The sequence below is a fragment of the Microcaecilia unicolor genome, chromosome 10 (genome assembly GCF_901765095.1).
Source record: "Microcaecilia unicolor chromosome 10, aMicUni1.1, whole genome shotgun sequence".
Taxonomy (NCBI): domain Eukaryota; kingdom Metazoa; phylum Chordata; class Amphibia; order Gymnophiona; family Siphonopidae; genus Microcaecilia; species Microcaecilia unicolor.
The window spans coordinates 60,308,060-60,326,641 of NC_044040.1; the positions used below are offsets into that span (position 1 = coordinate 60,308,060).

General features: G+C 41.5%; 1 protein-coding gene across 1 annotated transcript in view; it reads right to left on the reverse strand.

Moving 5' to 3' along the window:
* The window catches only part of ZNF277 (zinc finger protein 277), a 142,174-nt gene that overhangs the window by 81,532 nt on the left and 42,060 nt on the right, over positions 1-18,582 (reverse strand). The window contains exons 3-4 of the mRNA XM_030216316.1: positions 9,481-9,569; positions 7,915-7,997 (exon numbers count right to left, since the gene is read on the reverse strand). Of these exons, the coding sequence (XP_030072176.1) occupies positions 7,915-7,997; positions 9,481-9,569 (172 nt within the window). The remainder of the gene's footprint in view (positions 1-7,914; positions 7,998-9,480; positions 9,570-18,582) is intronic.

Below are 18,582 nucleotides of genomic sequence, written 5' to 3' on the forward strand. Positions count from 1 at the left end.
CCTATGGGTTTTCTCTACTGTTTTAAACGTGTACTTATATTTAGCGCATGCTAACAACGCTAGCGCATTCGTAAAAGGACCCCACAATGCAGTGAAAGGCGTTCATCCAGTTTACATCTAGGCTAAGTCGTACTGCAACAGCATCTATCAGATTAAATTCTAACATGCTACTAAATTGCACCTCATTTGCTTTTACTCCTAGATATCCTCTCGTTTGTCTAAATAAACTTTTACTTTTTATTTTGGAACTAAAAGGTATATATGTTTTACTTATATAGTAAATAAAATTTCTCATCCGAAACCCAGTAATTTACCTGTTCATGATATGTTCATTACTTTCCTTACTTGTGCTCTAGATGACAATCTGGACAGCAATTTTAAGATTTGCTTAGATGCAGGAAGGTGGGAGTGGATAAGCCCGAGAGCTCTTCAAAATTTTTAAAGTGTCATACATAGTAACATAGTAGACGATGGCAGAAAAAGACTTGCATGGTCCATCCAGTCTGCCCAACAAGATAAACTCATATGTGCTACTTTTTGTATATACCTTACCTTGATTTGTACCTGTCCTTTTCAGGGCACAGACTGTGTAAGTCTGCCCAGCACTATCCCCGCCTCCCAACCACCAGCACTGCCTCCCACCACCCGGCTCTGGCACTGACCGTATAAGTCTGCCCAGCACTGTCCCCGCCTCCCGCCACCGGCTGTGCCACCCAATCTCGGCTAAGCTCCTTAGGATCTATTTCCTTCTGAACAGGATTCCTTTATGCTTATCCCACGCGTGCTTGAATTCTGTTACCGTTTTCCATTCCACCACCTCCCGCGGGAGGGCATTCCAAGCATCACTACTCTCTCCATGAAAAAATACTTCCTGACATTTTTCTTGAGTCTGCTCCCCTTCAATCTCATTTCATGTCCTCTTGTTCTACCTCCTTCGCATCTCCGGAAAGGTTTGTTTGTGGATTAATACTTTTCAAATATTTGAACGTCTGTATCATATCACCCCTGTTTCTTCTCCTTTCTTCCAGAGTATACTACTACTACTACTACTATTTAGCATTTCTATAGCGCTACAAGGCGTACGCAGCGCTGCACAAACATAGAAGAGAGACAGTCCCTGCTCAAAAGAGCTTACAATCTAATAGACAAAAAATAAATAAGTAAGCAAATCAAATCAATTAATGTGAACGGGAAGGAAGAGAGGAGGGTAGGTAGAGGCGAGTGGTTACAAGTGGTTACGAGTCAAAAGCAATGTTAAAGAGGTGGGCTTTCAGTCTAGATTTAAAGGTGGCCAAGGATGGGGCAAGATGTAGGGCTCAGGAAGTTTATTCCAGGCGTAGGGTGCAGCGAGACAGAAGGCGCGAAGTCTGGAGTTGGCAGTAGTGGAGAAGGGACGGATAAGAAGGATTTATCCATGGAGCGGAGTGCACGGGAAGGGGTGTAGGGAAGGACGAGTGTGGAGAGATACTGGGGAGCAGCAGAGTGAGTACATTTATAGGTTAGTAGAAGAAGTTTGAACAGGATGCGAAAACGGATAGGGAGCGAGTGAAGGGTCTTGAGGAGAGGGGTAGTTATGAGTAAAGCGACCCTGGTGGAAGACGAGATGGGCAGCAGAGTTTTGAACCGACTGGAGAGGGGAGAGGTGACTAAGTGGGAGGCCAGCAAGAAGCAGATTGCAGTAGTCTAAACGAGAGATGACAAGGGTGTGGATGAGGGTTTTGGTAGAGTGCTCGGAAAGAAAGGGGCGGATTTTACGGATGTTGTAAAGAAAGAAACGACAAGTCTTGGCAATCTGCTGGATATGAGCAGAGAAGGAGAGAGAAGAGTCAAAGATGACCCCAAGGTTTCGAGCTGAGGAGACAGGGCGAATGAGAGAGCCATCAACAGAAATAGAAAACGGGGGAGCGGGGAGGTGGGTTTGGGAGGGAAATGAGAAGCTCGGTTTTGGTCATATTTAATTTCAGGTGGCGTTGAGACATCCAGACAGCAATGTCAGACAAGCACGCTGAAACTTTGGTTTGGATGCAAGGTGAGATATCAGGGGTAGAAAGGTAGATTTGGGAGTCATCAGCACAGAGATGGTAGGAAAAGCCATGGGATGAGATTAATGAACCAAGGGAAGAAGGTGTAGATAGAAAAGAGGAGGGGACCAAGAACAGAACCCTGAGGTACGCCGACAGGCAGAGGGATAGAGGTAGAAGAGGATCCACCAGAGTGAACACTAAAGGTGCGGAGGGAGAGGTAGGAAGAGAACCAGGAAAGGACAGAGCCCTGGAATGCAAGTGAGGACAGGGTATTGAGAAGTATGCTGTGATCGACAGTGTCAAAAGCAGCGGAAAGATCAAGAAGAATGAGGATGGAATATTGACCTCTGGATTTAGCCAGTAATAGGTCATTGGAGACTTTAGTAAGCGCAGTTTTGGTTGAGTGGAGAGGGCGAAAACCAGATTGTAGTGGGTCAAGATAGCATGTGAGGAGAGAAAAATCAAGGCAGCGGTGGTGAACAGCACGCTCAAGTAATTTGGAGAGAAAGGAAGGAGGAGATGGGTCGGTAATTAGAGGGACAAGTAGGGTCGAGTGAAGGCTTTTTAAGGAGAGGTGTGACCACAGCATGTTTAAAGGCAGCAGGGGACAGTCGCAGTGGAAAGTGAAAGGTTGAGAATGTGACAGATAAAAGGAATAAGAGCAGGAGAGATGGCATTAAGAAGGTGGGTGGGAATGGGATCAGAGGAACAGGTGGTACATTTTGAGGAAGAAAGGAGAAGTGTATTTTCCTCAATAGTAACTTCAGGAAAGGAGGAAAGGGAATGAGGGGAAAGAGAGAGAGGAGAATGGACTAGTGGAGGGAGAGGTGGTGAGGTAGAGAAAGCAAGGTTTATCTTTTGAACCTTGTTGTCAAAGAATTCAGCAAGGGTCTGAGGAGATAATGAAGGGGGAGGGGGCACCTTGAGGAGAGAGTTCAATGTGTGAACAGAAGTCGAGGGTTAGAGCCAAGAGAGTTGGTCAGTTGGATATAATAATCCTGTTTGGCGCGTAAAAGAGCAGATTGGAAGGAGGTCAGCATGTTCAGGTCATCAAGTCTCTCCTCATACGTCTTGTAACGAAAATCCCTTACCATTCTCGTAGCTTTTCTTTGCACCGCTTCAATTCTTTTTACATCCTTCGCAAGGTACGGCCTCCAAAACTGAACCCGCCCTCAGCCACGCCCCATCTGTACATAAAACGCTACCTCAACGTTCTGAAGCCAACAGCACACTCCCTGAAGGGTTCGTTAGTTCATGGTGGTGAAGCCATCCAACTCACCATGTCTCTGTGCTCCGCCCTTGCGTCAAACGTCATGACGTCTAGGGCGGAACAGTCGGTCATCCACACACCCTCCCCCACCCACACACGTCACTCCCTTCCTCCATCCCTCCCACTTCAAGGCCCGTTACGCCCCTACCAACGAGTTACACACTCCCCCCTCCCTCCGATTGCAGCACACCCCCTCCGTGTTACTGCCCCATGGACCCCCCTGCCGCGACCCTCTGCACACCACCCTTTCCTCCCAGACACCTCCCCCGAAGCCTTCGCCTACCTCTGCTAAAGGAGACGAACTTCTCTTCTCGCCTGCGGGGCGTGGCTTGATGAAGGACTATCTGTCGAAGTCTCTGTGCGTGCGTCTGACATCAGATGCATGCACAGAAACTTCAACAGATGCTCAATCCACAAGGAACGCCCCGCAGCCCAGAAGAGAAGTTCGTCTCCGTCAGCAGATGTACGAAGAGGCTTCGGGGCAGGTGGTAACGCGAATTGGGGGGGGGGGGGGGGTTCTAATCGGAGGGAGGGGGAGTCTGCAACTCGGGAGGGAGGAAGAGATGGAGGGGGGGGGGGGGTATGGAACTCGCCAGGGAGGGAGGATGGGTGGGAATTTACCTTGCTAGCGCCTGTTTCATTGCGTTTAGAAACGGGCCTTTTCTTACTAGTATTAACATATTTTTAATTATAAAGGCAAAAAGTTCCCCTTTGTAATGAAATGAAAGTTGCACATTAAGAGATGACATTAAGCAAGATTTGTAATAAACAGTCACTTTTTCATTCATCATTCTCCAATGCTGAAGTGAGCAGGAGCTGCTGTATTCTTCCTGCCCTGGACACTCAGCACAGCAGTAATGAATCTCATATTAAAAGGAAGTCTTTGATCTGCTGCCTGGCACCACTTAAATTCCACAACTTCATGAAGGAGGCATGCAAGAAGTCACTAGACTCATACAGAGATCTGTATTTAGCTAAAACACAATTTAAGGTTGACAGGAGTGAAGGAATAACCTAGTGATCACAGCAAGAGGCTAAGAACCAGAGGATTCAGGGTTCAAATCCCACATCTCTCACTGATGCTCATTGTGACCTTGGGCAAATTACTTTATCCTCACTGTCTCCGGCAAAACTTAAGACTATAAAACCTCTTGGGCAGTGAAATAACTACAGTACCTGAACTTTAACTGCTTTGAACTTGGAATTAGAAAAAGGTGAATAATTAAATCTAAAAAAAATCATTAGGATTTCTCCTACCTGACATAGTAAATATGGCAAATAAAGACCAGCTGGCCCAATCAGTCTGCCCAGTTGTGTTTTTCTCTCTAGTTCTCCGCCACCATGACTACGTACTGAAATACACATACCCAATACTAGCTGTGCGTGCCTATCTCCCACCACCCATCCTAATCACGTCCAAATCCTGCCACACTGCCTCCACCACCTCCACTGATAGGTCACTCCAATTCAACATCCAGACAGCAATCCTCAGAGCCGCCAAGGCCTGCAAGGCTGTAGTCCTGAACATTCAGCCTCCCCACACTTAACGGATGCCTGATACACCACAGAACAGCAGTCATAAGCCTGCAACTATGCCCGTTTTCAGCAAGTTAACCCAATATATTTGGTCCTCTACAGTTTCATATGATTGAGCACGCTAAAACCTCATCCTTCCCTTATATATAAGTATATAAGTATTGCCATACTGGGACAGACCAAAGGTCCATCAAGCCCAGCATCCTATTTCTAATAGTGGCCAATACAACACATTTTATACTGCTTATCCTAGAAAGAAGCAGTGGATTTCCCCAAGTCCATTTTAATAATGGTCTATGAACTTTTCCTTTAGGAAGCCATTCAAAACCTTTTTAAAACCCTGCAAAACTAACTGCTTTTAGTAAATTCTCTAGCAACAAATTCCAGAGTTTAATTACATGTTGAGTAATGAAACATTTTCTCAGATTAGTTTTAAATTTACTACTTCGTAGCTTCATTGCGTGCCCCTAGTCCTAGTATTTTTGGAAAGAGTAAACAAGCGATTCATGTCTACCCATTCCACTCCACTCATTATTTATAGACCTCTATCATATCTCCCCTTAGTCATCTTTTCTCCGAGCTGAAGAGCCCTAGCCGCTCTAGCCTTTCCTCATAGGGAAGTCATCCCATCCCCTTTATCGTTTTTGTTGCCCTTCTCTACACCTTTTCAAATTCCACTATACCTTTTTTGAGATGCGGCGACCAGAATTGAACACAATATTTGAGGTGCGGTCGCACCATGGAGCGAAACAAAGGCATTATAACATCCTCATTTGTGTTTTTCATTCCTTTCCTAATAATACCTAACATTCTATTTGCTTTCTTAGCCGCTTTCACACACTAAGCAGAGGGTTTGAATGTATCACCAACGATGACGCCTAGATCCCTTTTTCTTGGTTGGTGACTCCTAACACGAAACCTTGCATGACATAGCTATAATTTGGGTTCCTCTTTCCCACATGCATCACTTTGCACTCATTCACATTAAACGTAATCTGTCATTTAGATGTCCAGTCTCCCAGTCTCGTAAGGTAATTTTTCACAATCCTCTTGCGATTTAATAACTTTGAATAACTTTGTGTTGGCAGCAAATTTAATTACCTCACTAGCTACTCCCATCTCTAGATCATTTATAAATATGTTAAAAAGCAGCGGTCCCAGTACACACCCCTGAGGACCCCCACTAACTACCCTTCTCCATTGAGAATATTGACCATTTAACCTTACTCTTTGTTTTCTATCTTTTAACCAGTTTTTAATCCACAATAGGACAGTACCTCCTATCCCATAACTCTACAATTTCTTCTGGAGTCTTTCACGAGGTACTTTGTCAAATGCCTTCTGAAAATCCAGATACACAATATCAACAGGCTCACCTTTATCCACATGTTTGTTTACCCCTTCAAAGAAATGTAATAGATTGGTGAGGCAAGATTTCCCTTCACTAAATCCATGTTGGCTTTGTCTCATTAATCCATGCTTTTGAATATGTTCTGTAATTTTGTTGTTTATAATAGTCTCTACCATTTTGCCCGGCACCGACGTCAGACTCACAGGTCTATAATTTCCCGGATCTTTTTTAAATCGGTGTTTCATTGGCCACCCTCCAATCTTCTAGTGCCACGCTCGGTTTTAAGGATAAATTACACATTACTAACAACTCCGCAAGTTCATTTTTCAGTTCTACCAATACTCTGGGATGAATACCATCCGGTCCAGGAGATTTGCTACTCTTCAATTTGTAGAATGCCCCATTACATCCTCCAGGTTTATAGAGAATTCATTCAGTTTCTCCGACTCGTCAGTATCGAATACCATTTCTGGCACCGGTATCTCTCTCAAATCTTTCTCGGTGAAGATTGTGGAAAATAATTCATTTAATCTCTCCGCTATGGCTTTGTCTTCCCTGATTGCCCCTTTTACCCCTTGGTCATCAAGTAGTCCAACCGATTCTTTTGCCGGCTTCCTGCTTTTAATATACCTAAAAAAAATTTTACTATGTGTTTTTGCCTTCAACGCAATCTTTTTTTCGACGTTCCTCTTAGCCTTCCTTATCAGCGCTTTGCATTGGACTTGACATTCCTTATGCTGTTTCTTATTATTTTCAGTCGGTTCCTTCTTCCATTTTCTGAAGGATTTTCTTTTAGCTCTAATAGCTTCCTTCACCTCACTTTTTAACCATGCAGGCTGTCATTTGGTGTTCCGTCCTCCTTTGTTATTATGTGGAATATATTTGGCCTGGGCTTCCAGGATGGTGTTTTTGAACAGCATCCACGTCTGAGGTACATTTTTGACCCTCGCAGCCACTCCTGTAAGTTTTTTTTTTTTAAACTGTTCTTCTCATTTTATCATAGTCTCCTTTTTTAAAGTTAAACACTAATGTATTTGATTTCCTAAGTATACTTACTTCAAAGCTAATATCAAATCCGATATTATGATTACTTATCAAGCGGCCCCAGCACCATTACCTCCCGCACCTTCTTTTATTGTACCTGTTTGCCCGTGCCTGCACTTACCACTGAGCTCTGCTGAAATTCTGTCACCGTTTTGGATGTCGCTACTTCTCCTAGCAGGCTATTACAGGCATCTACCATACATGGTAAATTAGTATTCTCACACGCTTTATTTGTATCCGTATGCCTGGAAATTCACACCATAATATTTCAGAATATCAGAATGTCTCTAGCATGCTATCCATTTCTCCTCCAGCAAGATGAGCCTTTTTCTTGTAATGGCGGTGTAGTAGGCCATGTACCCTTGCATTAGCCCTTTTCTGTGCACTGAAAATTGTTTGTGTAGTACCCACCCAGAGCAGGGAAAGAAGAACACAGGATATGGTCTTCAGCAGTTCATTAACTACCCAAAGTAGTCCATTCTCTGTGCTGAAGAATGTGTGTGCAGGGGAAGGAAGGAGAGACATACAGCTCATGGCAACAACTAATGTGAAAGAAGTGAGCATATTGCTAACTTTACACTAATCCAGTAAAAGAAAATCGTAACAAGAACTTTGTGTGTGCTTTCCCATGAGGTGCTTTGATTTAAATGTCACCTGAATTAGTAAGCATCACAGGCATAACTACTCACCAATCTCTGTTGCTGGAGCTGCTCTCGGAGAACTCGGTCTTCAGGTAAAACATCACACAGAAGAAAATAATTCTCCTGTTTCTCTAACAAAAATGAGAGGAAATAAAGTTTGGTGTTTACACATGGAGTCTACTGGAAAACCTCTCAGCCAATACAATAGACTTTGGCCAGTCTTTTCTTTTAAGTTCTAAGCAGCCATGCCTGTTAGTTGACAAATATTGGATCAGTCAGAGTGAAACATGCATTGATCTACCCCATTTGCCATTATGTCCATGCCCATCCTTCTCAGAATTAGCAGAAAAATATCTCAAAAAAGTAGTTTCTGACAATGGAAATGAAATATGTCTGCCAATGCTTTTGGATGTTTCCAGAATTAAAATTTTCTTTCTGAATTATTGAACACGAATGCCTACTGCCGATACAACTCAGATGAGAACTGAGATGGAGGGTCACTGCAGGTACATTGGGCAGACACAGAAAAAGAAGCCAGGACGCATTTGACATATTTTCCTAATGCCTCTGCTCCCAGCTAAGAGCAATATGTAACAAACTTGCTGCCTCTTCTATGACTCAAAGCAAGACATTTGGTCATCAGCGTTTTGGCGCCAGCGTTTCTGCACCATGAACTTTTGGCTGCATCCAAAATTCCAGCATGTCCAAAAAATTATTGCTGCCAAAAATTCTGCACCGTGACACCGAAATACTGACGCCAAAAGTTCACATACTGCATAGGACTTCCCCCAATTACCCTGACTACTGAGCTCTCCTCTTTCTTTAGATATCTGCTCTACTCAGCTAATCACATATTCAGTTTGTTCCATGGAAGTAACCTAATCTTGCACCCCACCCCAATTAAATCTGCAAACCTGCTTTTTGCTTACCAAAACTATCCCCCATTTCACAATTAATTCTTTCCTTCCTGTTCACTCTATACCCCCTACTGTCAACTTCTCAGCACACCTGAACTATCCTAGCCCAGGAAGGAGATGAAAATCAGAGCGCTTAGGTTTCTACTCAGTGCTTGGTGAATGTCAAATACATTTCTTTTTTACTAGATTAGTTCTAGTCAACCTCACTAGATCTACAGAACTGCCAGGTTACCCAGTTCCAGGAGGGAGATTTTAGGCCAGCCCTGGATTTGACACCATTCAGTGGAGGAGGTGGAGACAAAGATGGTATCCAAATTCAAGAAAGCACGGTAGAAGCACAGAGGATTTTTTAAGAGAAAAGAAGGAATAGAAGAGATTAATAGATGGTATGGAAGGGTGGATTGGGTAGGCCACATTGTCTTTATTTGCCATCATTTTCTGTTTCTATGGGATCCACAACACCGATTTCAATAAGCTGAATTAAGACTAGAAATTCTACACCAATTTGGAAACTAGCCAAAATGTGTCCCTCCTGGAACCAGGTCATTTGCCAGCTCTGGATCTACCCAACTGGCTATGTTAGGGATTTTAAAACAATATGCAAGAAACACATACAGCTAACCCAAGAACGGAGTTGAGTTTTCAGGCTGCATTTGAAAATGTGAAGGCAACAGACGAGGCAATCCATTCCACTCACCTATTGGAGCTTCTGAGTTTGTCCTGATCACACTACAGAAGTCTGTAGTTGGCTGCTCAGTGAGCCTTTTCTTCCAGTACAATATATACCTAAAATATATATATAAAAAATATCAAACATTTCATCCCAATAGTGGAGGAATAAGTACTAAAGCAAAAATTAATATGCTCTGTTCTAAATCGCTAATATATATATGCCAGTTAATATTCAGCCTGCGGAGGACAGCCCATTTTAAAGCAGCTGATAGCCGTAGGCTGAACTGGGCACCATCATTTAATGTCTATGTTAGGGGTGGGCAACCATGGTCTTTAAGTGCAACAATCCAGTCAGGTTTTCAAGATTTCAAAAATGAATATGCATGAAATTAATTTACATGTACTACTTCCATTGTATGTAAATAAATCTCACACATATTCATTGTGGAAATGCTGAAAACCTGAATGGGTTGTGGCCCTCAAGGACCATGGTTGCTCACCCCTGGTCTAGGTTCTTGACAGACCTGGAAGTTATGCTGGTTCCAGCATACATAACAGGGCAAAATAAGCAGTTTTTCTTTGGCATTTTCTGGTAAAGTATAATTTAAAGACATTAACAGCACTGGATGGAGGGGGTAAATATATATAACCTATGATAAAGCAGGAGCTGAAAATGATACTGGCAGGAATAATAAGAATTCCTTATAAACATCAAAGAGGGTATACACAAAAAGTAGCACATATGAGTTATCTTGTTGGGCAGACTGGATGGACCGTGCAGGTCTTTTTCTGCCGTCATCTACTATGTATGTTACTATTTTCCTGAAACCCCTCATATAAAAAAGTTCTGCTCTTTCAGCTGGTTTATGAAAGGGCTGCTGTGTTATTAATTCCAATAGCAATGCGCTGAAAATATAACAACATAAGAGTAGCACACTGGGTTAGACCAATAGTCCATCTAGCCCAGTATCTTGTTTCCAAAAGTGGCCAAGCCAGGTCACAAGTACCTGGCAGAAACCCAAATTGTGGCAACATTCCAGAAACGATAACCACTGTAACCAGATCCCCCGACAAAGAGTTCCAGAGCTTAACTATCGTTGAGTGAAAAAATACTTCCTCTTTTTTTATTTAAAGACAATTTAATATACATAATATTCAAACAAGAATAATAATACACAATTTATGAAATATCATAAGGAAATAAAAAAAGAAAGAAATTAACACACTTCCATCGTCCACAATTTAAAAAGAAGTGATCCAAGAATTTAGAAAATTATCAAGCTATGAAAAACCATGCTTTTAAAAAATACCTCCTCTTATTTGTTTTAAAAGTATTTCCATGTAACTTCCTTAAGTGTCCCCTAGTCTTTGTACTTTTGGAACAAGTAAAAAAATCGATTTACTTACACTAGTTCTACACCACTCAGGATTTTGTAGACCTCAGCCGTCTCTTTTCCAAGCTGAAGAGCCCTAACCTCTTTAGTCTTTCCTCATATGAGAGGAGTTCCATCACCTTTATCACCTTGGCTGCTTTTCTTTGAAGCTTTTCTAATTCCGCTATCTTTTTTGAGATACAGTGACCAGAACTAAACGCAACACTCAAGGTGCAGTTGCACCATGGAGCGATACAGAGGCATTATAGTATTTTCAGTCTTATTCACCATTCCTTTCCTAATAATTCCTAGCATCCTGTTTACTTTTTTGGCCGCCAGTGCACACTGGGCAGAACATTTCAGCATATTATCTACAACGACACCTAGATCTTTTTTTGAGTGCTAATCCCTAAGGTGAACCCTATCGCCAGGTAACTATGATTCGGATTATTCTTTCCAATTTGCATCACCTTGCATTTGCCCACATTAAATTTCATCTGCCATTTGGATGTCCAGTCTTCCAATTTCCTAAGGTCTTCCTGCAATATTTCACAGTCTGCACGTGTTTTAATAACCATGAATAATTTTGTGTCATCTGCAAATTTAATCACCTCATTCATTGTTCTGATTTCCACACCATTTATAAAGAACATGCTAAATAGTACCAGTCCCAGTACTGTACCCTGAGGTATGCCACTGTTCACCCTCGTCCACTAAGAGAAATGACCATTTAAATCTACCTCTGTTTTCTGTACAATAAGCAATTCCTAATCCACACCAGAAGCTTACCTCCTATCCCATGACTTTAATTTTCTCAGGAGTCTCTCATGAGGAACTATCAAAAGCTTTCTGAAAATCTAGATACACGATATCAACCAGCTCACCTTTATCCACTTTTATTCACGCCTTCAAAGAAATGAAGCAAATTGGTGAGGCAAGGCTTCCCTTGGCTAAACTCATGCTGACTCTGTCCCATTAAACCATGTTTGTCTATGTGCTCCATAATTCTATACTTTATAATAGTTTCCACTATTTTATCCGGCACAGAAGACGTCAAGCATATCGGTCTATAATTTCCCGGATAACTCCTGGAACCCTTTTTAAAAATCGTCATCATGCTGGCTACCCTCTAATCTTCAGGTACTATAGATGATTTTAACGACAGGTTACATATCACTACAGCAGATCCGCAATTTCATACTTGAGTTCTTTGAGTACCCTTGGATGTATGACAAATTGGCTCAGTACATCTTCCAGGTTCACCGAGACTTCTTTCAGTTCCTCTGCATCAATCACCCTTGAAAACTATTTTCGGTACAGGCACATCTCCTACATCTTCTTCCGTAAAGACCGAAGCAGAGAATTCATTCAGTTTCTCTGCTATGTCCTTGTCCATCCTGACTGCCCCTTTTGCTCCCTCATGCTCTAACGGTCCCACGGATTCCCTCGCAGGCTTTCTGCTTCTGATGTACCTGAAAAAGTTGTTACTGTGAGTTTCTGCCTCTGTGGCAAGTTTCTCTTCATATTCTATTTTAGCCTTCTTTATTAATGCTTTGTATCTGACTTGCCAGTGCTTATGATGGAGTGGAGGATTTGCCAGTGCTTATGATGGAGTTAGTGTAGCAGACTTTGATCTGGGGCCTGGGTTCAATTCCCACTGTAGCTCCTTGTGACTTTGGGCATGCCACTTAACCCTCCATTGCCCCAGGTACAAATAAGTACCTGTATATACTATGTAAACCACTTTGAATGTAGTTGCAAAAACCACAAAAAGGCAGTATATCAAGTCCCAATTCTCTTTCCCTTTCTTATTTTCTTCATTTGGGTCCTTTTCCTGTTCTTTGAAGGACAAACTTTTGGCTGTAATAGCCTCTTTTACTTCACCTTTTAACCAAGCTGGCTGTTTTTTCTTCCTTCACGCCTGATTTAGTGTCCTAACTTTTGCAGCCAATCCTTTTAGTTTCTTTTTAACCATTTTCCTCATTTTATTATAGTCACCCTTTTGAAAATTAAATGCAGCTACATTAGATTTCCTTTGCAGGTTCATCCCAGATAGTAGCTCAAACTTGATCATGTTATGATCAATGTTTCCGAGGACTCAACACTGCCACCTCTTCCACTACGACCAGCATGCCACTAAAGACCAGATTCAAAATGGCTCCCCCCTCTTATTGGTTCCTGGAACAGTTGCTCCAAGAAACAGATGTTTATTACATCTAGAAATGTTATCTCCATGGCACTCCCTGATGCAACATTTATCCAGTCAGTATTGGGTAATTGAAAATTACAGCACTGCACAGAGTTCTGGTCCTGGAGAAAAACGAAAACCTTTGCAGATCATGGCATCTTTCATTGAATCCTTAAAGACAAATCAACCAAAAGGCACTGCTGGATTTGTCACCAGGTTAAGTTCTAAAAACATGGTACCGAAGGATCAAACTCAGCAGTGCACAAAATCAAAACAATGCATGTCAGCCATCAGGTTTTATTGGACTAGAAACCAATTTTTACTGTACTGTTGACCATTAGAAACAGTACAGTACAGCCTGACCTCTTAAAATGTGACCACAACAAGACCATTGGGCAAAAGGCGTCAATGACAATCACTGACAAACCGCTACTAACCTTTATTTGCTCTCCTTAAGCTGGGGTGACGTGTTTCGCTGAACTAGAATCAATGGATGTGGGCTTCCCTTGGCTACAGTGTTTAAAAATCTCTGTTCTAATATGCACTCTGTCCTCTATCATTCAGTTCTCTCCTCTTTCTTGTTCCCCTCTCATCACATTTGGCAAAATACAATAAAACACACACATACAAAGCTATTTTTATATGTCCTATCATTATTGATCTGAAAAAAAAGGATCATTAAAATCTGAGGCAAATAACACTGTACATTCCAAATGCTAAAGGAGTAAAATCAAAGAAATTATTTAACCAACTATTTTCTTATCAAACTGTACTGGAATGAGCTATGCCAGAAAATTTGCTCTCAATATGTCTATATTTCCTTTCAAAAAGCTTTGAAAGCTTATCATTTTAAGAAATTCTTGGATATTTAAGTTACTAAGGAAACCTTTTACTACAGTGCATTAGAATTTGTAGTTAATGCATTTAAATATGTGATTTTGCCATGTGATAACTGAGGGGCCCTTTTACCAAGCTGCGGGAAAAAAGGGCACTGGCAGTGGGGGGCCGTTTTTCCCGTGCCAGGGCCCTCTTTACCGAGTGGGTAAAAAGACCCCAGGCACATGTGGCCTTGTGCTAACAGAACTCTTACCACATGGTCATGCGACAGGGAGTCCTTACTACCACCCACTGAGGTGGCAATATGGACTCCTGTGCTAACCAGGCAGTGTGCGGCGATGCCCAATTACCGCTGCGTTAAAAACGCACAAGCCATTTCCAGGGGTTTTCTTCTTCCTCCGGAAATGGCGTGTGCTCAAGGCGGGACTACTGCTGGCGGCTGCATTGGGCCGGCAGTAGTCCTGAAAGAGCGAGTGGTAAGCACGCATTGGGCTTACTGCCGCTCTGTAAACGGGCTCCTGAAAGTTCTACATTGCACTTTGAGGGTTTCCCACTTTTCTTTTGCATGTCATGTGCTAATGGTAACATTACTGAACAGCAGCTGCAGACAGTTAGTGTGAAAGGACTTACCACATCCTATTTAGGAGGTTCTAAGTGCTCCTGCATTAACACTGTGATAGCCAGTTAGCATGTGCTAAGTGTAAAGCTCAGCTGGCTAATGCTTCTACACTCACTCTCTGCCCATACCAAACTACTGCAAAATGCTTTAACATGTTTGTGCAGTAGCCAGTTACTGCATGCTAACTGCATGTTAAGGGTTTAAAATGGAGTGCAGTAGTAGCCTAATGGTTAGTGTACAGGGCTGAGAACCTGAGTTTAATTCCTGCTGCAGCTCCTTGTGACCCTGGGCAAGTCATTTAGCTGTCCATTGCTCCAGGTACAAACTTAGATTGTGAGCCCACTAGACCAGGAAAAATACCTGCATACAATACAAGTAAACTGCTTTGGTTGTACTGTAGGGGTGTCCCCTGTATCTCAGCCAATGTGGCCCTAAGGTCTGAGCTGTGCTGTCCCCAATGAAGGAATAATGGGTGGTATATCAAATCCATGACCCTTCACCCTTCTTTAATGTCCTTTGTTAAAAGGATTTGTTTTCTGTGATGCTATTTTTAGCAATGGTCTTCTGTGAAATGCATATTTTGATTGTGACATCCTACCAATGGCTAGTCAATTTTTTGTAAGTTGCAAATTAACCAAATAGATATTAGCAGAATACAAACTTTGTATTATAAGAATGTAGCACATGAACGAGGATTATTTATCCTATATGACATTAGGGGCCTCACCACATAGCCTTCCTGATGTTCTGGCCTATTTAAGTTGTCACACTCCATCTAGGGTGATGATTCTTTTTCAACTAGATGGACAATAAATCAAAGTGAATTAATAAAAACAGAACACAGCATGAGATTTGTAGCACTGATGATTCCTTATCTAAAGCAGAAGGAAAAACCCCCTGTGCAACATCTTTCACTGGATCAATATATTTGTGAATCTTGGTTCAATTATATATTTATATAAAAAGTTTGAATATTTATGCAACAATTAATATATTGGTGTACTAAAAGGACCAGATGTACTAAGCATTTTTCCCCATTGACATATCATGCCAAATGTTATTTAACATTTTATAAGGAGAGCTACTAGACAGCTCTGGGTTGTCCAGGACAGGCTCAGCCACATCTTGTTCTGGTGCACAGATTTGTTTTTCTAAAGGAACTTAGAATACAGGGCCATGTGTGTGAACAGGAAGGAAGACTTATCAAGTTTTCTGAGTAAAAAAAAAATTACATCTTTTTCATTGCAATGGATGTTAATGCCAGAACTCACTCGCCTCCACCTACCCTCCTCTCCTCCTTCCTGTACACATTAATTGATTTGATTTGCTTACTTTATTTTTGTCTATTAGATTGTAAGCTCTTTGAGCAGGGACTGTCTTTCTTCTATGTCTGTGCAGCGCTGCGTACGCCTTGTAGCGCTATAGAAATGCTAAATAGTAGGAGTAGTAGTAGTAGTACTTTGTGGGTAAATTGTGGGTCCCATGTAATAGGCTATGCTATCCTTTAGCACAGTAATTTAATCCTTGTTTTCTCATGATAATCTTATAGTTTATTGTTACTTACTATACTGCTCTAGCTAAGCACAGCAGTGTACATGCTACAAAAATCAGAAAAAGGAAAGGAGCTCTAATTAAAATAGGAAAGCAATACAGTTACACAAGAGAATTAAGTAAAGAGAACTAAGGAAGGAAAGGACAAAGGGGAAGAGGAAATGTAGTAAGATACTTTTAGCATGGAAAAAAAATCAAAGAATAAAAACCAATGCACTATAAAGGGCCATCTGAGGGGAAGTGCCACATTTCACCTTCAATGACCCTGTTCAGTCTGGACCTCTTGACACGCACACCTTCTGTGGCATAAGTTGAAAAAGAAAGTCCATTTTTTTTTTGTTACATTTGTACCCCGCGCTTTCCCACTCATGGCAGGCTCAATGCGGCAGGCAATGGAGGGTTAAGTGACTTGCCCAGAGTCACAAGGAGCTGCCTGTGCCGGGAATTGAGCTCAGTTCCTCAGTTCCCCAGGACCAAAGTCACCACCCTAACCACTAGGCCATTCCACCCACCCACCCACAACCCAATGCATCTTCTGTGGCATAAGCTGGAAAAAAAAAAAGAAACACTTTTTCACCCCTAATGATATCTGCTTCAGGGCACACCTGACCAAGCATCTCAGGGTCAGGGCAACTGGCATAGGGAGACCTTCAGAAAGCCTTCAGTGCTCTGGCACTTTGCCCCACATGGACTGGTAATACGTAACTGGTCTTGAGAAGGTATCCAGCACAGACTTCTTCATCCCATCACCATATTCCAAACGGCACAATCTAACCCTCAACACTACATAGAGATGCCCTACTATTGCACCGATTTTTTTTTTTTTGGGGGGGGGGGGATGGCGGGGGAGAGGTGTTGATGGGTCTGGGGTCCCCTGGGCAACTATGGATTTTTATTGGCCTTTATTTTTGTCTCCCTTCCTGTCAATGCTCACATTCTGACAGGAAGGAAGACACTAAGCCCAACACAGAAAACCACAATAATGTGCATATTATGCATTTTCAGTTTTCCATCTAAGCAATTTGAGTGCACTGTACAATGTTTTTTCCTTTTCCCCTATGATGTGAGTCTTTCTTCCATCATCTACAAATTACTGCCTGGTTGGTCATGCATATGCATATACTTTGAATATTCATGTTTTCCACTATGTTTATAGCTATTTGCATGCCCTCGTGATCTTTGTTTTTTGGCAGGCTTAATGGCATCTGGCTAGCTTTCACTGCGTCTTAGCAGTAAGTGCCTTATCTCCCATTATTGTACCTATTTAGATTCACTTCTTATTTTATTTAAGTAACTTGGCACAAGATGCTGCCAGTTTACAAAAGTTTGAGCGTTTCTTTTATTCAGTTTTTTTGTCTTGTATGTTGAAGCACCTTATCTGTGTTTTTTTTTTTTTTTTTTTTACTGATTTTGTACCTCCTTTCAGGCACTCTCTGATGGTGCACATTCTTTATGTAGCCATAACAAAGTGTTGCTGCCATGGAGTTTGATTGCCCTTCAGCATATATTCCCCTGCCTTCATTTTTTACCTATAGATATATATTTTTAAATCTTTATCTTCGCTTTATAGCATTCTCATTGTGACCATGGTAATTGTTTGTTTTTACATTGCTCTCCTATGCCTATCATATTTGTCCACAACTGCTTTCAAATTTTACAAGGAACACTATGGTCTTACGTGCTCTCATAGTTTTTATGTACGGTGCAAATTTATGAGTATATTTTTGATGCTTTTTACCCGTTCTGATCATTAATCCTCCTTTATAAAATGGACACAGCTATAACTTTTAAGAATACTACATTGGTATTTCCACGGCGGTTCTACCATTTTCATTATGCTTTTTTTTTCCTGTTACACTCTCTTGCTCTGTTCACTAAGGCGTGTTAGTGTTTTTAACGTGCCTACACTTAGCGCACACTCTACTCTAACCATGTAGGCGCCTATAGGGGATATTGTAGGCACGTACATGGTTAATGAGCATTAAAAATGTTAATGCGTCTATAATGCTGCTTAGTAAACAGGGTCCTTGGTTTTTACAATAATTCCAACATTTATGAAGTTTTTTTTTCCAACCATTGTTTTTCCTTCATATATTATATATATATATATTTTCAACCATTGTTTTTCCTTCATATATTATATATATATATATATATATATATATATATATACATACACACATAGCATGTGATCAATTTTTTGTCAGTCTCAAGAGGAAAAAAAGGAAGTGCTAAGGAAAGTGAATATTTAAAGATGTTTTGAGCTGAGAACTTGCTTTCCTGCCAGGGATCCATTTGTATCTGAGGCAGTGCTTACAGAAACTGAACCATGGTAAGGTTCTTGTGCGCAATGAGTTTTATACCATACCATATATACACGATTTACATTTACAGCACTTTCTTCATTCTTAGATTCAGAGGGTTTCCAATTGGCAGACCCAATATATATAATGTATCGTGTCAGACCCCTGAAGAAGGCGGTTGTTCGGGTCGAATACATACGTGGTGCTCAATAGAATTGCTTTTATTGACTTCTGGTAGTGAAAACGTCTTGGTTCA